At 30.4% G+C, this 23577-nt stretch overlaps 1 protein-coding gene and 2 long non-coding RNA genes across 4 annotated transcripts in view; 2 read left to right on the top strand and 1 right to left on the bottom strand.

Annotated features, from left to right (window-relative positions):
* LOC124497072 (uncharacterized) overlaps positions 1-14795 on the bottom strand; it is a 37186-nt gene extending 22391 nt beyond the window's left edge. Inside the window, exons 1-2 of one of the 2 annotated variants that reach the window (XM_075732871.1) lie at positions 14749-14795; positions 11700-12379 (exon numbers count right to left, since the gene is read on the bottom strand). In XM_075732871.1, the coding sequence (XP_075588986.1) occupies positions 11700-11884 (185 nt within the window). In that variant the 5' untranslated portion in view covers positions 11885-12379; positions 14749-14795. Of the gene's footprint in view, positions 1-11699; positions 12380-13150; positions 13366-14748 lie in introns of those variants that run through there. The other variant, XM_075732870.1, reaches the window with a different exon arrangement.
* A 406-nt stretch (positions 14796-15201) lies between these two features.
* Positions 15202-15752, top strand: LOC142597632 (uncharacterized). Its single transcript, XR_012832314.1, has 4 exons — positions 15202-15342; positions 15399-15552; positions 15621-15656; positions 15725-15752. It is a non-coding gene; the product is annotated as an uncharacterized LOC142597632 (long non-coding RNA).
* A 4915-nt stretch (positions 15753-20667) lies between these two features.
* LOC124497113 (uncharacterized) lies at positions 20668-22132 on the top strand. Its single transcript, XR_012832345.1, has 3 exons — positions 20668-20863; positions 20935-21637; positions 21716-22132. It is a non-coding gene; the product is annotated as an uncharacterized LOC124497113 (long non-coding RNA).
* Positions 22133-23577: the final 1445 nt, after the last annotated feature.

Below are 23577 nucleotides of genomic sequence, written 5' to 3'. Positions count from 1 at the left end.
TTTTCTATTCATCATCATTTAGATTATTATTATTGTTTGCTAACAATTTCTTTTCGTTTTATGGTGAATCCACAGACACACACACACACAGTGAGAGAAACAACAAAAAACAACAACAACAAGAATTGAATCGCCGGAACCCATATTCGATTGAAAGATTGTCGTACAGAATGACACCTTCACCATCATCACCACCACCATCACTACTATCAGCCAGTCAGTCAGCCATTGTGAAAATGGAAAAAAAACGAAACGCTTTAGGGTGATGGAAAAAAATAAACCGAAAAAAAATTCTAGTTGAGTGATATATAGTGAGAGGTAACCAGGGACCAGAATTCTTCACACTATGAATATATGTATTGGTATGGTTGAATGATGAATATACCACAATATTTATTCGCTTAATCATGCAGAAATGAGTGTGAATTCTGGTATATATAAAAACAAACTAGATGGATGGATGGATGGTTTCGTTTTTCTCCCTCACTCTCACACTATGGTTTTTTTTTCGTTACCGGGGGCATAAATTGTGTTTCCCAACTGAATGTCTATCTGTTTTATCTATCAAAATTTCCAAAGATAACAACAACAACAATAAAAACATGGTTTTCGAAAACAGAAAAAAAATTGCTCAAAGATCTGCAAAGGCATTTTTTTTTTGCCACGAATATCATCAAATTGAATATATCAACTAAAATTCGATTGAGGAAAACAAAGCAAAAAAAAAGAAAAAGAAAAATCAATGACGCCGGTGTGGATATACGAAAGGATCCTATCGCATACAACAATTCTGCCTTCCCCCCATCCAAATCGATGGAAGGGGTTTTTTTCTCGTATGTATCAAACCCACAAAAATTGAATGAATAGTTTGTGGGTTTGTGTGTGTGTGGTTTCGGTCGGATTCTTTTGTTTTCAACAACGACGACGACGACTACAACGACAACGATGATGATGACAATGACATTTGGGTGACGATCATTTTCATTGTCATTTTGATCGTATTCTTTTGTCTTTGTTTTTTTTTTTCTTTCAAGATATATAAATATTGTTTCTAGTTCGATTCGATTTTCTCTCTCTCTCTCTCACTCTTCCTCTGTTTTCAAACCATTGTCAACGTAGTCGTCTATTCTATTTATCACTATCAATTCACATTGTTGAGGTTTTTTTTTCTCGATTATCTTTGTTTCATTGTAACCAATTTATAAATGTATGTTTTTTTCTGTCCTGTTGTTTGTTGTTTCTTGACTGGTGACAATGTCAAAAAAAAAAAATGACAGGCCCATGATGTATTCTCTCACTATCCAAAAAAAATGAAAATAAAAAACATTGTGTGTGCTTATGACGTGAATGTGTCGAAAATACAAGAAAAAAAACTGACTGAGACCAAAGGGCCCATGATGTGAGAAAAAAAAATCATCAATGGATCTTGAATAATTTTTTTTTTCGTTTGTTGGTACAGGGTGAATACACGAATGCAAAACAAACGAAAAAAAAACATCTATTGATCTAGTTGGCTATACCGACATTTGATCAATATGAATAAAAAAGCTAGGTATAGGTAGACAAGAATGGACAATTTTCATGTTGGACACCAAAAAAAAAATCCAAAGTCAATGATCAAACATGTCAGTAAAACGAAGTAAAAAAAAGAAAAAAAAATATTTGAAAAGTCTACAAATACACACACCGACACCGGTGTCGGTGTGTCGATCAAGTGTCAATTATCAACAACAACAAAAAAAAATGAAGAGGTGGCTGATGGTTTTTTGTATCATTCAGTATATCCACATTTACCACCTCAATAGCACACACACATTTTCTTTCTTTCATTTTATTTGACAATTTTCATTTGTTGTTGTCGTTTCTTTTTCTTTTATTATTATTATTGAAGCTGTCATTTCTTGTTGTTGTTGTTGTTGTTGATGAACGCCCATACCGAATACTCGTCAATTGTCATCATTGTCATCAATGATTTCTTCTTTTTTTTTTTGGACACATCGTGTAGACACCATGTCAAATACACACATACACACACTTAACACTTACAATATCAACCAATTGTCATCATTGTATCCGAATAATAATAATAATAATAGGAAGAAAATGTCCATGGTGGCAGTGGTGGTGGCGGTGTTTAACCACAACAACAACAACAACAATGAAACCAAAACCATCAACGAATAACAGAAAACAAAAAAAAACATACTCGTGAACAATCGTGCGAGACCAAAACGAACAAACGAATTGAATCAAAAAAATAAAAAATAAAAAAATAAAAAAAAAATACAAGTACCATGAACGAAACCATGTGTATACAACATTGATACAAAAAAAAATTTGTGGTAACCAAAAAAAAAGAAAAAAAAAATCAAATTCGAACAAAAACATGTTATTATTCGTAAATTGTTGTTGTTGTTGTTGTTGTTGTTTTGGAACTTGGTGCGACAACTACAACCCTCAGAAAAAAAACTACAACCATAAGCTTGAGATACTTGAATAAAAAAAACATCATAGGAATCTCATGTTGTAAAGAAAAAAAAAGTTGAAAGTTCGTGTGTGTGTGTGTGTGTGAGTGAGTGTGAAAAAAAATGTCCGGAATATAAAAAAAAAACAATGATAATAATGATATGATGATGATGATGACAATGACAATGATGTGTGTGTGGAAATAGTGGAAGAAACAAAAAAAAAGTGTCAAACTCACAAAAAAAACACAATACAAAATCTGAACGAAAAAAAATCAAGGTTTTTACCTTAGAAATTATTATTATTATCATCCATCCATCCATCCATCTCGATATCAAGGTAACAATGATAATAATAATAATAATAATCGAATCCAGCTATTGTAAATGTTAAGATATTCGGATCAGTAGCCGCAAATTTTACATTTTTGGCCAATAATCAATAATAAATAGCGGCATTCGATCAAACGTAACAACAACAACAACAACAACAACAGAAAAAAAAACATAAACATCAAAATGGAGAAAGTCAATGATATGGTGGTGATCACACACACACACACATACATAAACACACAGAGAGTGTAAAAGAAGAAGTAAAAAATTTGCCGCCTGAATTTTCTTTCCAACATTGAAGACCACATCCATCCATATATACAATTATGATTATTATTATAGCCATTCTTGAAGTGAACAAAAAAAAAACAAAACAAAACAAAAATTCTGTCCAGAAAAGTAAGTAAATTGAGTAGGAAAAAAAAAGATGGGCCCACCTCGAACATTGATCATCATATATATACTGCTACTGGTATATATTAATATATTGGGCATAGATGGTAATTATTATTATGAGAGAGAGAGAGAAAAAAAAAATTATGATTCTCATCATCACCATCATGAAAATGAAAAAAGTTCAAAATGTTGAAAATCTGAATTCTTGAAAAAGATTAAACATTTTAATCTGATAAGTGTGAATCTTTTTTTTTCTTGTCCTGTTTCTTTTCACTTGAACTTGGATTTTTTTTTTTTTTTTTTTTTTTTTTTTGATAAGCTAATCGCATTCAATTCATTGATTGATTGATTGATTGATTACTTCATGACTTATCATCACCGATAAAAAAGGCAATATAAACCAGCAGCTTTGACATGACGTTGATGATGATGATGATGATGATAACCGGGCTTCTTAAGATTCAAATTCAAAATCTTACAGATCTATCTTTCGTGGAGAAGAGAAAAGAAGACGAAAAAGAATCTAAACTTCAATACAGCACACTGGTTGCCGAATTCATTCATTCAATCTAGGAAAAAAAAATTTTTTTTCTTTTGGGTGATTTATTTGCATTTCATCGCTAAATAGCGAAAAAAAATCATCCACCATCATCATCATTATCATCATCGATCGATGTTGTGTTGTTCCTACTTGACTTTAACGAAATAGCAACAGCGAAAAAAAACCACTACAGATTAACCTGAAATAGATTTAAGGAACAAAACTGACAGACTCATCATCACCTTGATCGAGAAAATCTTTTTTTTCCAATTCAAAAGATTAGAAAATCTTCTGGCTAACAAAACAGCATTGGTGATGATTTTTTTTTTTTTTTTTTTTTGGTACAGCCAATCAGTCAGTGTGTGTTTGTGTGTAGATTAATCTTATTTATTAGCAGGATTCATTTTTTTTCCATCTATGCCGATTCACCTGTGTAAGTTGTTTTTATCATCAATTTCAATTTGATTCTGCATATATATATACAAATTGGATAGAATCCATAGTTCTCTGTATATGAATAACCTTCGAATCAATCCTGTCAATCATTCATTCATGAATATCTATCGTTTTTTTTGTTTGTTTGTTTGAATTAAACAAACAAAACGAAATCCTTCAAATCATCATCATCATCAGCAGCAAAAAGAGATGGAAAAAACATAGACATTATCATCATCATTATCATGTCATGTCCGGATGATGATGATGATGATGATTTTGGATGATGGTCATCAGATTGAACTGATCATTATCCATCCATTTATCCATTGCTCAAATCATCATTAACTATGTATACATTACATAGTAGGATAGGATCTATTGTTTTATTTTGTTGAAATAATGAAAGAAAATAAAAAGAAGAAGAAATACGGTTGATGTGTCACATGATGATGATGATGATGATGAAAATGTTAATGATGATGATGATGATGGAAAAAACAAAGACAAAATTTTTCAACATCAAAACAGACAAAATGGCAAAATATAGCAACCAAATAGCTGTAGTATGTTTATAATACAAACACACAGACATGAATTGATCAATGATCCATGATGATCCAGTAATTCGATGCATCGATGATGATGATGATGATGATAGGATGACTTTTGAATATGTTTACAATGGAATATAATTCCTCAGTATGTCATGGGATTTAATTTTGTTTTCAGGATCATCGTCATCACGATGTTGATAATGATGATGATGATGATGATCATGGTGCCAGAAAAAAAAATATCAGAATAGAACACAACAAATGCTGAACAAACAATCGATATTTGTATATATCGATAGTGTGTGCAGAAAATAAAAACAAACGAATCCATCGGTTTGTTCATTTTTTTTGTTTTGTTTTTCATTCTTTCTTTCATTTGGAACACTGTCATTTTCTTTTCTTTTCTTTCCATTCTTCAATCAATTTCTCTTTACTCTCTCTCTCTCTCTCTTTATTTATCTGTTATGTTTGGTTAATTGACAGTTCACTTTTCATTCAAGATTCTGTTGAATTTATTTCGTTTTCATTTTCCATTTCTCTCAAGTACATAATATATTCTTGTTGTTCTGGTGTTGTGGTTGTCAACAACGGAAAACAGAAAAATTGTCATTGATAGTGAGAATTGTTCTGAAAAAAAAGAATGAAAACAGCACTGAATAAACATTGCGAAAACAAAAAATAAAAAAAAACCGAAACTGACACATTTCGAATACAGTGACAAGAGAAAAAAAAGAGTGAAAAGAATGGTAGAATAAAAGTTTGTTTTTTTGTTGTTGGTTCATTTTTCCAGGTATCATCATCATTGATATTGCTGCTGATGATGATGATGATGATGATGATGTTGCTGCAGCTGTAAATGATCCAATAAAAAAAAACGAGAGAGAAACGAATAGTCAATTGTGTCAATAAAAGACAACGACGAATTGAAAAGTCAACCGAATTTTTTTTTGTTTGTTTGCAAATGGAATTGACAATTGTCCGTGTGTTTGCATGTGTGTGTGTGTGTGTGTGTGTGTATCTTTCATCCGGTCAACAATAATAATAATGATGATGGCGTCATTCATAAGCCATAGGAAAAAAAACGGAAAAAATTTTGACATTCCAAAAACAAACAAACAAAAAAAAAATGTAACAATAGCCTAGTAACAGAGAAAAAACCCAAAAAATACACATACACACAAACGCACAACCCGTTTGTCCATATGTATGTCCATTGTATTTTTTTTTTTTTTTGGATTTGTAAAAAAAAAAGAAAGAAATCAAAATCAAATGTACAAGAATCATCATCATCATCATCAACATCATTATTACAGTAATGATTTTTATTGACAAACTACAACTACTGTTGCTGTGGCTATTTTCATCATTTCATGACAATCATTTTTAGCCATTTTATTATCACACACAATGCTGATCATCATTATTATTTGAATTCTGGAAACCGAATATAAAAAAAAACAAACAAACAAACAATAACAAACATGAGCCATTATCATCATCATCATCATCATCTTGTTTGTTTGTTCATTCTTTTTTTCATTTCGTATTATCGTTACCATTATTATACCATCATCATCATCATCAACTACGTCTGAACAGTCGATGAATATGGTATTTTTTTTGGTATTCTCATAGATCATCATCATCATCATTGAAATTGTCAATATGAACCTTCGACCTCGTGGCAATTGGTGGTGGTGGTGGTGGTGGTGGCCATTGGTCATCACTATGTTTTATTATTATCATCATTATCATCATCATCATCATCATGACGGTAACGGTCATCATCATCATCATTTGGACAAGTTCAAAAATGTTTCACATTGCGTGTCATTGTCGATGATGATATATACACACACACACACACACACACAATAGAAATGAATGAAAAAAAAAGTTATCTTTCACGAATGTTTACGAATAAACGAACGATTGTTTATGGGGCCATTAGATTGCAATTATAGCCACAGAAAAAAAATGATTGTAAAATTTCTCTCTCTTGTGTGTCTGTGTATGTGTGTTTGTTTAGCAAAGAAACAAAAATTACTTTTGCATGTTGGATTGATCAAAGAATCAAAATGGCCAATGATGATAATGATGATGATGATGATGATGATGATGATGATGATGTTTTCTGTACAGAAAAAAATACGTTTGTATGTCCCAATTTTTTTCCAAAAAGAATCCATATGCAATCATTGAATATTGTTTTGCATAGAAAATGAAAGAATGTTATAAACGAAAATTTGGTGACACAAAAATTATTATTATTCACTGTAGTTGTTGTTCGATGATGGATTTATAAAAATTTCAAAAATTTTTTTTGTATGTTTGTGAAACAAAATTAATTGACTATAGACTAATTGTTTTTTTTTTGTTTTGTTTTGTTCGTTTACTGCTGCAATACGGAATCAATGGCTTAATCATCATCATCACCATTTTGGTCATTGTGAAACGACAACAGCAAAAAAAAAAAAAAAAACAAAAAACAATGACAATGATGACAACAACGTAGGTATGTGTGTATAGATAATGATGATGGACAATCATAAACACATTGTATGATGAATGAAAATAAAAAAGATTCGATACAATCATTATTATCCATCTATCCATCATCACTGTCGTCATACATATACACGGTGCTAAACATTAAACATCCACAAGATGATGATGATGATGAACAATAAGAAAAAAAAACTCAAATGATCCAATATAACATTGGATCATCATCATCATTATCTAATGTGGATGGATAAAATGTTTACAATGATTATTATCAGTTAGATTGTTGTAGATATCATTGATGCCATCACCATCACCACCACCACCATCATCATCATCATCATCATCATCATTAACCGTTTTATCATTTTGACCATTGATGATGATGATCATCATCATCATGATTGTAATGGTGGACATACACACTGATAGATAAACAAACAAACAAACAAACAAAAAACGAAGAAAAAAATTGAACAAAAATAAAAAAAAAGAATTGTCTATGGAAGAAAGATACGGAAAAAAATAAAATTTAAATTCAGGTAATGGCAACAAGTGGATGAATGAATGAATGTCCGATAAAAAAAATCAATGGAGACATTTTCCAGGCTTTTTATCAACATTTTTCCATAGAATAGATTTAAAACAGCCAATTTTCTCTAAAATCAATGGATGCGGCAGTGAATATCAAGAAAAAAAAATGATTTTTTTTTCAAATTTCATTCTTTTCTTGCTAAACAAACAAAAAAAGTGAATAAAAAATTCAAACGGTGTGTGTGTTCGCAAACGAGCCATCATCATCATCATCAACATCGACATCGTTGAAGCTAAATATCATAAACAACATTCATAATGATGATGATGATGATGATAATCGACGAGTATCAACGACAGGAAAAAAAAATGATGATAGTCAGTGGTCGTCGACGTCGTCGCCATCGTTGTCGACAACAAACCACCACATACATCGTTAACATTACCATTATTATTATTATTATTATCATCATCATCATCATCATGAACAAATCGGCCATCATTTCACATTGACATTTCAATATGAACAACGACGATTATACGACAACGACGAAAACGATTGGAAAAAATTACCAGAAAAAAAACTGAAACCAATTTCAATGGGGGTGGGGGAGAAAAAAAAAGATTGCGAGATCCACATCATTTGAATAATTTTTTTTTGTTTCTGCAGAACGAGTTTATATTATTATTATTGTTAGTAAATGACCATAGACAAATAGAATCGATTGATGAAATATGAAAAAAAATTGGCCAACAGCCAGCTTATCATCATTATCATCATCATCAGTGATTCTGTGATTATTTTATCGGGGAAAAAAGTGATAATGATAGCCAGCAGCAATTAATTCATTTATTTGATGATTTATTCTTTTTTTTTGGCAATTCATCAGAATAATAATCAAGAGATAGAGAGTAAAATTATCCAGAAATCATATCCATCCAATCGAGAAGAATCCAAAATGTGAGAAAGAAAAATAAAAAATTCCAATTTTCACATTTTTTTCTTATCTGTTGTTGTTGTTTTCATTTTTTTTCTGCTACTGATGATACATATCGTTAGTTTTTTTTAAAGTTTAAAGTATGACTGTGTGTAATGATTAACTTTAGGTTAAATAATGATGATGAAATGATGGTGATGGTGATGATTTTCAGAAAGACACATAACCTTAAGAAAAATAAAACGTTAAACAGAGATAAAAATAAAAATCTATATCATATCTTTGAAGGTCTAATCATCTTTGGTGTTTGTTTTTTTATTTTTTTTTCGGTATGATATGTGCTATATATACACGATGAAAAAAAAGTGGCTGGCAAATAAAAAATTTCATAAAAAAAACCGGCCAGTATCATTGGATGTCACACAGGTATGCAGGTAGTAAAAAAAAAGTATTAGTAGCAAGCATTTGTCCCAATTCAAAGATTAGGAAGCTTCTAGCAATCACAATCATGATGTCCACAATCATGGATCAGTCAGAAAAAAAAATTCGATTTATCATTTTACATGTGTCATAATTATTGTTGTTGTTGTTGTTTTGTTTTATGTCACATCATCATCATCATCATTAAAAAAAAAAAAAATTTCTGTTGTTGATTGATTGGAAAACAACAAACAAGCGACAAATGATGACCAATCAATAAAATATTAGCTCGAAAAAAAATTATCATCATCATCATCATGGATGATGATGATGATGAAGCTAAAATGTTATTATATTGGCCAATGTCTGCATATGTGTGTTTTGTGTCCATGGTTGATTCAATCATCATCATCATCATCTTGGATGACCGAAATGACTTGAATGGAACAACAACAACAACAAAAAGAAAGTAAGAAAAAAAGCAGTCGACCTTGTCTTGTGTGTTGTTGTTGTTGTTGTTGTTGCTGTCATCGTTGTTTTTTTTATCATCATTTTCCGTCATTGATTTCATTTCATTCTTTGATTTTTAATACAACAAGAAGAAGAAATCAAAAAAAAAATCATATGTTTCTCGTTGGTCTGTGTGTGGAACAAGTGTTTGAATAATAGCATCTATACACCACCATACACACATAAACACCATTTTTCTTTTGTAATTTCATTCATAAAGAATTTTTTCAATTTCAAATTTTTTTTTTCATTCACCACAAAGAACTAAAGATGAATCAATGAATGACGACTTTTGACGATTCATTTTTTTTTTCAATCACAAATCAATCAATTGATTGATTTTGTGTGTGGGTTTTTCTTTTCTTTTTCTTTGAATCTAAATCACAATTGTTTGCGATATGTGATGAAAAAAAAGGACAACACGAAAATAAAAAAAACAAACAAACATAAACCATTTGTGATGACATCAATCCTTTTTTTTCATATTATGATTTTTATATATTAAGATTATGATTTTTTTTTCTTTCATAATCGTATTATTTGGTAAACAACAACAACAACAACAACAACAACGGAATCTTCAACACCATTATTATCCTATTTATGGATATTAGCGAAGGGAAAAAAACACACCAATCACACACACACACACACATCTACCAACGAATAAAAAAACATAAATCTGATCCATTTGGTTTAGAAAGAGAGAGAGAGAGGGAAAAAAATGTCAGATTATCATTTCATTGGCATTTGATTATTTTTCTTTGCTCATAAATTATATTGGCTACAACAACAACAACAAATACGATGATCATGATGGTATTAATAATAACAAATAGATGTGAAAAAAAGAAGAAAATAAACAAACAAACAATCACCCAATCGGTTAACCACCATGATCATCATCATCATCATCATCAGCAGCAGAAGCATCTTGAAATTCATCATAAGATCCATCATCATCATCATCATCATATTCATATCTAATGATTATTATGATTATAATAATCGCTATGTGAAAATACCACACACACACACACACATATATATAATGACATAAGAAATTTTACTTGCAATCTGCTGTCTAGCTGGCTGGTCAATGGCTAGACATACACACACATACAAACATCATCATCTATGAAAAAAACAAAAAAAAAACCAAAATCCATGACATAACACCCGGCAAGTGTTTATATTTATATATGTGTGTGTGTGTGTGTGTACCATAGCCTAAAATCCTCTAAAGATTAGCACAAACCTAACATAATCATGATGATGATGATGATAATGGTTCGACAAGATCGGATTGAAATGATACAACATGATGATGATGTGTTATGATGAAAAAAAATGGCCAAAGGGTATAATAATGAAATGATCTTTTTCTTCGAATGTAAACGAAAAAGAAGGGAGAAAAATTTTTCTTCTGTAATTCTCCTATTGATCTGACCAGAAATCCTGACTATGTGGTGACTTGTGGCTTGTGTGTGTGTGTGTGTGATGCCACACAGACCACAAGTGATATTGATGATGCGAGAATAAAATGAAATAAAAAAAACCGGCTTTTTCTATCATCATCAACATCAACATCAACATCACGAAAATATTCGTCGTCGTCATCGTCATCGTCGTCATAATCGTCACTAAACAACAACAACAACAACAAAAAAACCACCAACATCGGGTCATTCGCGGGTATTTATTTATGATTATTACCATTTTTCTTTTCTACTGATCTTTTGATCGAAAAGTATATTTGTTTATTATCATTTTCTAACCGGTTGGTCGGTCGGTAATGATTTCCCGTTTTTTCATTTCATTTCATTTCGTTTTAAAAAACGAAATTTTTTTTTGGTCGATTAAAAAAATTTAAATTTTAAATTTTTTTTTGCCATTGAAAATTGATATGCGAAAAAAATGCCATCACAGTTTATTGATAATGTTAATGGCACACACACACACACACACGGTGATGACATTATAATAATCGTATAATTATCGAAAATTGTTTGTCAGATTTCGATCATTGATCGAATGATTAGATGGTCGAAAAAAAACTTACTTGAAAAAATCATTACGGCAATAAATTTTGCCATCACGTGAGAAACATTTTTCCGTTAAATTTGATTTACATTCACAACATTGAACACATTTTATATGCCATGAACGATCAAGAACATTGAGTAAAAAACGATCTAGTATGGGCAGGTCACAACCCGCACATTGAATCATCTTCATGGTAACCATATACGATATATTTATATATAGAATAGATAGATAGATTTGAATAGATATTGATTTCAAGAACAAAAAAAAATTAAAATTGAAAATTGAAAATTGATGATTTGCTGTATTCCAAAATAGAATTTAAACAACAAAATCAATGTATATGAGTTTTAAACGAATTGATGATGATGATGATGATGATGATGATTAGAATTCAACATTTGGAATCGGTTGATGATATACAAAAATTATAAACAAACAAACAGGATGAATAAAAACAAAGCAACACGTGTGTGTTGTGTTGATTGAACAATGGACAAACAGATTGCAACACACAAAAAAAACAGCACAATAGCGATGAATACCAAAATGAATAACACGTACACACACACATACGCACAAAATTGATGAGATACACAAACAAAAGTTTGGACACAATGTGGATTTTGACCAAAAAAAAAAAAAATTTTATTTTCAATTTTCGATTGTTGTTTGCTGTTTTGATAATGATGATATCTGTAAATAATAAGAGAAAAAAAATAGATAGATTATATCAAATGATGACATTGGGTGTTTGTTTTTTTTTTGACATGAAAAAAGAAAATTTAAAAATGTCATTCACACTCACACACACACACACTATCCATCCCATTGATCATATAGCTAAAAACTGACTTTTCAGAAAAAAAAATCCGCTACCGCAAAAAAAAATCATCAACATCATCGTCCACTACTAACTAACCAACAAGAAATATAAAAAAAAAAATTTTTTTCATTCATTCATTCATTGGAAAAAAAAGAGTCAACAACAAAATGTCTCTCTCCCTCTCTCTATCTATCTATTTTCACTAAACACGCTGGTTTAAGCATCCGTGTCCGTTTCATGAGTAATAAATAAATCAGGAAATCCAGCCACTCAATGATATCGAAACGACAAAAATTTTTTTAAAAAAAAAACTGAAAAAGAGAAATAGACACATATAATATAAATATTTGGGAGAAAAAAAAATTTGTAACAGTTACCAACAAAAAAAAACAAAATTGTCTGTTTGTGTGCGAATGATATGTATTAATTTTAGCAGCAGCATTAGTTTTTTTTTATTTCAAAATAACATATCGATAACAAAAAAGACATCTGTATGTTTGTTGTTGTTGTTGTTGTTTGTTGTTTTTGTTGGATATGAAATGAACTCTGTGTATCATCCACAAATAATCAAACGACTATGGATGGATGATTAGAAAAAAAAGGGGTAGGACATTCATGAAAAAAAAATTCGAATCATTTACCATTTGATCAATGATAACCATTGACGATGTTTCACATTTTATTCTGGTGTTATGCAACATATGTTGTTGTAGTTGTTGTCGATTATGATGAATGAATGAAATTAGATAATGAAAGCAAAACGAAAAAAAAAATTCACACATTGACAGAATTTTGAACAAAAAAAAATAAAGATAAAATTTTTTTGCTGCTGCTGCTTTTGATGATGTATTCAACATGCAAACTTACAGCTAACTGAACGTATAGATTATGTTTGTGTATTGTGAAGAAGAAGAAGAAAATTCGTATATCTTTCACACTGTGTGTGTGTGTGCATGTGTGTTTGTAGCAGCAGAAGCAAAAGCAGGATAATAAAAAAAAAAAAATTTTTTAGAAAAAAAAATGCCGGGCCACATTCACCAATGAAGCTCCTCTTTTTCTTTCTCTCTCTTGTTCTATGTGATCTGCCTTTCTATTTGGATTCTATTCACCAAAAATTTATATATGAGAATCCAATATATAAAAAAAAAGTCTCATTGGCCCAATTGCGACACACACACACACACAAACAGAAACAGAAACAGACCAACAACAATATAACAACACAACAGTTGGCATTTACTACACACACACACACACATTATGTATAAAAAATGGGCTGGACATAAATTCTTCTTATCTAAATATCGGTTTGGTTATTTAGTCAAAAAAACACGCCTACTTTGTTGAACAAAATCAAATAGAAAAGAAGGCTGTGAATGTTTGAATTTTATATCGTCGTATATTCAATGCATACCATTGATAATAATAACAACAACAACAACAACAACAACGACAACAACAACAACAACAACAACAACAGGATCATCATCATCATGTGCTAACGGGTGTGAAAATTCAAAATACGCAATGGCTTGTTTTTTTTTCGTCTGTATTTCGTATATGAACATTTCTCTGTGTATTTGTATATGTGTGTGTGTCCGTACATGCGTTATGAAACAGAATCAGAATTTAGGAGATTCGATATGCTATGATCTTTTGTTTTTTTTTATCTCACTGTACAACCAACAAAGCCGGGTTTTTTTTTATAAACGGTTAACGGTTAGAAAACATTTTCATATTTCATTTCAGCCTTGGATCTAATACAAACACAAACACACACACATGTTTTGTGTTTGTTTTATTTGAATTTTGAAATTGATATAACAACAACAATAAAAATAGACTATTCACGAATTCCTAGAATCTAATTGCATAACAAATATAAATATATTCTATCTATATCTATGTTGTTGACTGGAGATAATATAGAATACAGTAGTAGTAATATCAATGGTTATCAATCAAGAACCAGAATTATAAACTGTGTGTTTGAGGTATACAGATTTACCTGGCACAGAAAACAAATGAACTGAATATTCGAAAATTGATTATTGATCATCATCATCATCATCATCATTCATAAATGTTATGATGATTGAATACAGAAGCAAATAGATGATGATTATTATTATTTTGTCATGGTAAAAATTTTTTTTTCGCTCATCAATGATGAACATTTTTGCTTTCTTTTTACATCGTTTAATCTTTACCGAATGAATGAAGAATGAAGAAAACTTACCGATGGAAAAAAAAGAAATTTTTTTTTTGGTCTTCAAACACGTTTCTGCCTAAGGCACAATGATGATGATGATGATGATGTTCCTGCATTTGACGACATCGTCATAATTTGTTGTTGTATGGTATGTTGTTGTTGTTGTTCAATATCCAAGTCAAAAAAGAAAAAAAAATAAGAAAAACACAAGAAAAATAAACTTGTTCAAAATCAAACAAACGAGCCATTTTTTTCCCAAATGTTCCGATTCCCAGGAATAGTGATCCAACAAAAAAAAAAAAATGAACGAGAGATAGAATGAAAATTTTTCAAATTGAATTGAATAGAAAATATGACAAACAAACAAACAAAAAAGACAATGTTGGATGCAAGCAATTTTTTATTCGAATGAATCCATTTGATTCTGTATCGATTGTATACAATCGATAGTGTGGTCATGTATGTGTGTGTGGTTGTGGTTTAAATTCCAAAAAATCCATTGACCACTTGGATTCATTTCTTCTTTTACACTGTTCAAGAAATTTTTCTACTTTTCAAAAAAGCGTGAAATGAAAAAAACGATGATGATGATGACACACACAGCATGATGTCTTGATGATGGTAAAAAAATATTTGTTTGCTTGTCATTCGTTTTTCTATTAATTGCTTTTCACAAGGGTTCTTTTTTTTTGTCTTTGTCAGTCCACTAACATTGACCACAACAAAAAAAAACATGACCCTTTTGTTCCTATCGTTTTTTTTGTTGTTGCTTTTCGTGCCACTAATCATCTTCAAGTCCAGTCAACAAACGAAGAACATATGCGAAACCAGGTGAGAAAATATATAGTCCAAATGGAACAAACGAATGAATTGTTTGTTTCTCTTGTCGAAATCACTAGATAAGAAGCAAAACAAAGCCAAACAAAAAAAAAACCGTATGTATTTGTTTTTGATCCAGAAAAAAAACACTCTGACTATTCATATTCTCTGTTTTTATCTATAGTGATTGATCTTGATCTTATCTGATGCCGATCATCATCATATTCATAAGTTTCAAGTGACCAGTTGTCATCATCATCATCATCATTATTCTTATTCTGCTATCGATTTTTTTTTTGATTTGTTTGTTTCAAATAAGAAAAACCAAAACCAGTCAGAAAAAAAAATCAAATTTGCATTCATGTGCAACAAGCTTCATCATCGTGATTTGTTTGCCAAAAAAAAAAAAAAACAAATTTCTGTTACACGTCAAAACAGTATATTTATTTATTTTGAAAAAAAACAAACAACATTTAAATTGATATATAGAACACGGTGTAGACAAAATTCCACAAAAGATATTTCACCCATTTTGTTGTCGCTTTCGTCTTTTTTTTTTTTTTTTTTTTGGTTTTGACATATTATTCTCGGCTTGAAGCTTTTTATTCTGTTTTTACTGTCGGATCATTTCGTCCATGTGTGTGTGTGTGTGTCTGTGTGGATGACTTGTTCAAGATATAAATGTATCGAATCTCTAGAGAGAATCGTATGTGTCTGGTGCTTGTTGGTAGCATTTTTTTTTTTTTGGATCGATCCGAATAATGGCAAGAATGGCAATGATAAACAACAACAAAAAAAAATCCGTCATTACAGAACAATGAGAATTGTGAATGAATGATGCCTTTATCTTTGCGGATTTTGTTTTTTTTTTTTTTGGTTTTGTTTTATCTTTATATGAATTTCCTTGGGAATTTTTTTTTCTCGGTCCTTCGAGATTTGATACATATATTCAGTTTATTTGTGTCGGATTTTCTTTCTTTTTGTTTGCAAATTCTGATGCAATGCAGTTTTGCCGATTAAAAAAAAATCAGTCATCATCATCATCATCATTGATCTATGTGTTTGAATTATCATTATTATTGAATGTTTACAAACAAAATCCAAAAAATCCAAAAAGATCGTGATCAACACTTTTCGTGTTTGGTGAAAAAAAATTGATGTTTTTTTTCTATTTCCATCAGTTCGTGTTGTGTGTGTTTTTTTTCCCCACATTGCTAACATTCAATGCTGTTAATCGCATCATCATCATTATCCTCATCATCATCATCATCAATGAGGATAATTTCTTTTAAAACCATAATATTCGTAATTTTCCATCATCATCAATAATAATAAGTGTACGGAAAACAACAAGGAAAAAAAACAACCGTTTGAAATGGATTGATTCGTTTTTTTTCCGCCAATCGAATGAAATTTTTTTTTTTTTTTTTTGAAAAATCAAATCAAAATAATCATTTGGACATCACATTCCTTGGGTGATTAGAAAATAAAATTGCAATTAACTTAGTATATACTTGTGATGCTAACTTACATATATATAGAGGCCTATTACTACCGGTTTTTTTTGTTGGCCTTTTTGCTTAATAATCTCTGTACCTAGGTCTTTTTTTCGGTATACGAAAAATTGATCAATTCGATACACTACTTTCACATTTGGATTTTTTCCGTTGGTGTGTGTGTGTGGTTTTCACACCGAAATGATTTTGATTTGATTTGACAGTAATCATCATCATCATCATCATCATTATCATATCAAATATAAAACGAATACGAACCAAGAAAAAAAACAACTCAATCCAATCCAATCAAATTTTGATAACCGTAATATTTTTTTTTTAAAAAGCATAACACGCGTTTATCACGTGACGCGTTATCACGTGACCATCATCAAACACCAACACAAACACATCTCATATTCAAGAGATAATCGGGGCCAAGAATAAACTATACGTTTGAAAATGGTGATCCACACACATTTCTACCTAATTGACACTTTTGAATTTTTTTTTTTTTTTTTTGCCGACAATTTTTTTTTCTGTTCCATTTGAATCTAGACACTCAAATTGCAATCCCTTAAGTTTGGTTGTTGTCAGTAATGAAAACTGAATGAATAAATGAATGGGTGGATGGATAGAAAAAAATGAAACTATGAAATGTGCGTAGGCACGTGTTTATTTATTTTTTTTTTCGCAAAACTCGTGTACACATGAACATGAATTCGATACTCGTAATCATCATGATAACGGTGAATAAATACTACTATAGTATTTAAATGAATGAAAATTATTGCATCACTAAATTCAAATAACCGAATCATCCATAAGTAATCGTTCGATTTTTGGGTTGATATGATTGTGTTTCTTTGTGTGTCTATTTGCTGACTCAACATTCATTTTTTTTTTTTTGTTTCATGAAAACAGTTCATTCAGAATGTGTGTCTGTGTGTGTAGTTCTTTTTCGAGTATGGTATCCCATGGGCTAACCATCAAGGGAGATGTGATATTTAGATTTATCAATCCAAACAGCCATTATGGTTAGGGTTATTCGTTGATCCACAAAGCAAAAAAAAAAAAAAAAAGAAAATTTTTGCAGTGTAATACACAGACACACAAACACATTCATTGCATTGGGTAAAATCCAATGATCGTATGTATTATACACCTCATTCGATGAATTTTATTTCATTTATGATTCTTTGATTGTTGTTGCCACGATGATGATGATGATGATGATGATGAAGATCACAACTTTTTTTTCCATTGTTATCATTCACATTGTGTATGTGTGTATGTGTGTATTTCACCATTTTTATTCAATAAAAATGGTGATACTTTTAGCTGGCCAACAACATGATAATAATAACTTGATGGTTACAATTGCAAATACAATAATCATCACCAGAGAGATAGTCTGAGGGAAAAAAACCTTCAACATTGAATAGTATCGATACATCGATTGTTCCCATGTGAGAGATACAAAATGTGTTTTATGCTTGATTTGAGTGTTACTCACAATGTAAACAGAGAGATTGAATGTGAAATGTTTACGACCAAAAAAAAAAAATGTTTAGATTTTTTTTTCTCAAAAATTTGTTTGTATTTGATTCTTTAAATTGCAAAGAAAAAAAACGACAACAACAAAAACAAACCAGTATTATTTGCACGTGTTTTTTGTTTCTTGGTTTTTCCCCAGATATACGATGATTTCTTCTTGTCTTCAGTATCACTTTGTTCGTTCGTTTTTTTTGGTAAGAATATTTGGTAACCCTTTCATTGTAACCTTTTAAATAATGAATTGTTTTGCATACTTTATCATTCATTCATTCATTCATTAACCAGGCAAGAAAAAAAAACAGGCATGTGACCCTCAACGTTTCATTAGATATCCGGTAACAAGAAAAAAAAACAAAAACGAAAACAACAAAAACAACATGAAATATTAGATGAAAATAATCGCTAAAAAAAAACCTCATTGTTTATTCATTCATTTGTTATCCAAAATTGGAAATTCAAGTTTCATGATGGAAAAAAATGTGAAACAACAACAACGACAAAAAAAATCAAAATATTCAGATATCACAATGTGGATAAAGTATTCTTGAATAGAAATTTTGCATTTCTCTGTAACGAAAACGAACGAAAAAATGAATGAATGAATGAATGAATGGCAATTCACATGTGGCAATATAACTTTGGATGCGGCCAAAGCTCTTTCTTCTCTCGTTTACTCATCATGGAATTAAGTCTTCAGCAATAATTAATAGCACTAATTACGATGAAATAGTGGAAAAAAAACACTAGCCAACCAACCAACCAACTAAATAACGAAAAAAATTGAAGCAACGACAAAGTCGATGCTATAGCTAAAAGGCAAAACAACAACAAAAAAAAAACTTGAAAAAATAGCAATATCCATTGTAGATCCAGATAGAGAGAGAAAGAGAGAGAGGGATACACTTTGTCAAAGTCAAATTGAGTACAATATATAAATATATACATTGAGAATAAAATCAACCAAACAAACCAACGAACCGAAAATGAAAGAACCAAACACACAAACACATAATAATAATTCAAAGTTAACTCCTTTGAATCCTTATAAAATATATAATAATGAAAGAAATACCATATATATACACCAGTATATCAGTATTATTGGACTTAATCTATCCTATCCACCATCACCACCATTCATACTCTGTCACTTTTAAAAGTTCAAAACATTCGAAAAGATCAGAATATATACAACAGAATAATCATGGTATTTATATAATGAATACTATACTATACTGGCGAAAAAAAGACTCTAGAGAGACAAATGACAATGGCTGGCTTGCTTGCTTATCATGAATCCTGTCAGCTTTGACTAACGATAAAATTAATTTTGGCACTTGTGTATATGTGTGGTCCGTACACATATAAGAAACAAAACAAATGATGATGATGATGATGATGATACAATGACAACATTTGTGTCCGAATTCAGAATTTTGGTTCAATTTTTTTTTGTTTCAATTTCATTTTCAAAAACAAATTTCAACCAACCAGTGCCATCTATGGTCATGATCAGAAAAAAAAGTTTTAATAAACAAATGATCGAAAATTCTTTTGGATAAAAAATTGCCACAACAACAACAACAACGATAACGACCATGGTAATGATGAACGCGAGTGGAAATTAAAATAAAAAATAAATTCAGTTTTTTTTATCTCAGATCTGCTATGGTGTTTATTTCAAATATAATGGTGATTATATGATCAACTAATCGTTATCATTAACATATATGCTTCTGGTAAGATTTATTTGGAATCTTGTGGTTTTTTTTAGAAAAATTTTCGGTTTTTTTCTTCCTTTTTTTAAGTGTCTAAATGAATGAATGAATAAATTTTGCCACCATCACCGCCAATGACATCGCCATATGTATATATGGCCATGAATTTATATTTTGTCTGGACAAAAAATGTCATCGTCGTCTTGTTCTTCATTTGCTTTTTTTTTCTTTTTGGTTGTCGACATCCAAAATGATCACATATGAAGACGATGGTAATTGTAATTTGCGAAATAATTTATGAATCTTTTTTTTCATTTTTGTTTGTTTTTTTTTCTAGTCTGGTAGGTTGTAAAAGATGTTTTTTTTTTTTGATTCTCGCTTTGGATGGATAATAATTCAAACCTTTTCTTGTTCATCTTGTACACCATTTCAGGTAGTAGTAGTGTGGTGATCCTCATGATTTGGTGATAATCGACTGATGAACAATTAATTCTTCCAATAATTTTCTCTATTGCCTCATATCATCATCATTCATTAGAAGATATAACACGAGTGAGTTAAATTTTCGGAATCTAAAGAATTTCCTCATTTTTTTTTTTTTTTTTTGGTTAAAAATTTCACAGCGGTAGCCAATTGATGATTATGATCGTATTCGCCAATAATAATAATCCAGATAATAATAATTTTTGTATCAACCATTGACAATTATCGTGTTTGGACTTTCTTTTTTTTTACCTTTGAACCTCATCAAATTCCATCCCGAATATGAATGAAAAACATTTTTTTTTCTTTTTGCTTTTTCGTCGAAAATGTCGTCAACTCTTAGTTGGTGGTCAGCCAGTTTTTTGAACATCTTCGTATGGAGAAGAGAAAAAAAATTCAAAAAAAAAACTCTAAACCATTTGGTAGTCGATTGGTTGGTGGCCTGCGGCCTGGTCATAAATAAAACAAAAAAAAAAACGTTTTGAAAACAAGAGAAAAAGAAGAAAAAAAAAACAAAATATAAATTCAGCGGACGAATAGAAAAAAAAATTGCTAAAAATGTAAATTTGATATCGAATCCTTTTTTTCGGCTAATGATGATGATGATCAAATGTGAAATACGATTCGATTCACGATTCTCATTATTGTATATTGACAAACCGTAAATTCATACAGATGATGATGATGATGATTTGAACATCAATTAAATGTCAACAATTTTTTTTTGGTTTATCGCTTGTTCACCATAATGATCAACATTGATATCACATCTCGATATTGATCGCGATTTTTCAAATCCGATTTTATTTTATCATCATTTATTTATTTATTACATCATTTTTCGTAAGTTCATCAGTTTAATCAGATCGTTTTGCAAATGTTGATGTTTTTTTTCTTCATCTTCTTCTTCTTTTTATTTAGAAAAATCATTATCATCATAATGATCAAGTCATAAATTATAAAATTTTGTTTCATTTTTTTTTTTTTTTGATCATCATATCGAATTACAACGCAAATGTGGATGGATGGATCCCGCTCTCTTGAAATTTTTTTTCCTGATTGACAATCAATCAATCAAAATGAAATTTGTTTTGCAAATTTTATCCGGTTGCTCGATATTTATACACACAAGATGATCATTATGACCACCAAGATTGATATTGAAAATGAAGAAAAAGTGAACGAAAAAAAAAAAATCAACTCAAATCTCGGGATATGAATGAAGAAGATTTAATTACCGACATATTCAATAAGTTTATTTGTAAATATTATATTCCCGGACACACGACACTACTACTATCGATCTAATGATGATGATGATGATGATGATTAAAATGAAATACCAGCCATAATAACCGTAGACTGTTTTTTGTGTGTGTGTGTGTGTGCCACGATAATCCATTGCCATAAGTCCAGGTTTTTTTTTCGTCTACTCTCTATTTCTAAATCCCTTCGTTATAATATCGAACAAAAAACAGCAACAACAACAACAACAACAACAACAACAAAGTCTAGAAAAAAAAACGCCAGCTCTATTCAATATCATCACATTTTGGTTTTGGTTATATTGTTGTGATTGTTGTTCATTTTGGCGATTTCAATGTGAGAGGAGGGTTTTCACGCTTTTTTGTTGTTGTTGTTTTTTTTTTGTTGAATCAAGATTTTCCCACTTAATTCGATAACTCCTCTTTGATACCAATGCCTATTCTATCTATCTATCTATCTATTGTTGTTGTTGTTGTTGCTGTTGCTGTTGCTGAATCCCCTTGTTTTAATCCGAAATATAATGGTCAGGAAAAAAACTCTGCAAAACCACTTGAACCATTAGGATTAAACTCTCGACGACGATTGACGGCGACGACGATCCAAACAGAAAAAAAACTGAATTAATGTGTGTGTTAAGCTTTCATATACACACATAACAAGGACGAATGAATGAATGAATGAATGGACAGAAAAAAAAATCGAAACATATAAACCACAAAAATAGTGGATCGGACAAATTATACCTCCAAAGAAGGTTCTTAACACACATACATACATACATACATACATTGCTTCGGATATACAATTGCGGTTTTTATCCAATGGATCTATTTCTATCCATATATATATAGACAACGTTGTTGACGAAATAGAAAAAAAACCAAAACAAAACAAAAGAAAATGAAATAAAACCAGTGAAAAAAATACCACCAAGCTTGATCCATGATCCTGTAAGTATTCGTTTTTTTTTCTCTCTCTCTGGTTTTGGTTTTGGTTTTCATTTTCAAGTAGTTGTTATTTTTTTCTGGCTTGTTGTAAGTTGTTGTTATTGTTTATTGTTTATTTTGTCATGGTTGTGGTTTCAATTTTGTTGCAGTAAAAAATGAAAGAAAGAAATGCTATAGGTTTCCTTCTCCTCCTCTCTTTTTTTTCCATTCTTTCACGGCTTAGGATTATATGATATTGGTCATGGCCATTTTGGTCATATAAACGGTAAATCCCACACACACACACACACACACAAACACACACTTACAGTAAAACTATTGAATTGATTCAATCAATTATTGATCTCTTTATTTGCATAAAAAAAACTATTGAACCATAATATGGCCCACCAACTTTGTGAACATTTTTGGTGATCTCTTCTTCTTCCTTCTTCTTCTCCTCCTACTCCAGCATTATCCTGTGTGTGTGTGTGTGTGTGTATGTGACAGGTATAGCCACAAAAAAAAATTGTAATTGAAATTTTCAATGTAAACAGTCCTTGAAAAGATTTTTCTGCTGTCTTTTTTTTG

Source organism: Dermatophagoides farinae, chromosome 7 (genome assembly GCF_024713945.1).
Source record: "Dermatophagoides farinae isolate YC_2012a chromosome 7, ASM2471394v1, whole genome shotgun sequence".
NCBI lineage: Eukaryota > Metazoa > Arthropoda > Arachnida > Sarcoptiformes > Pyroglyphidae > Dermatophagoides > Dermatophagoides farinae.
The sequence above is the reverse complement of the archived record's forward strand: the minus strand, read 5'-3'. Positions and strand labels throughout refer to the sequence as shown.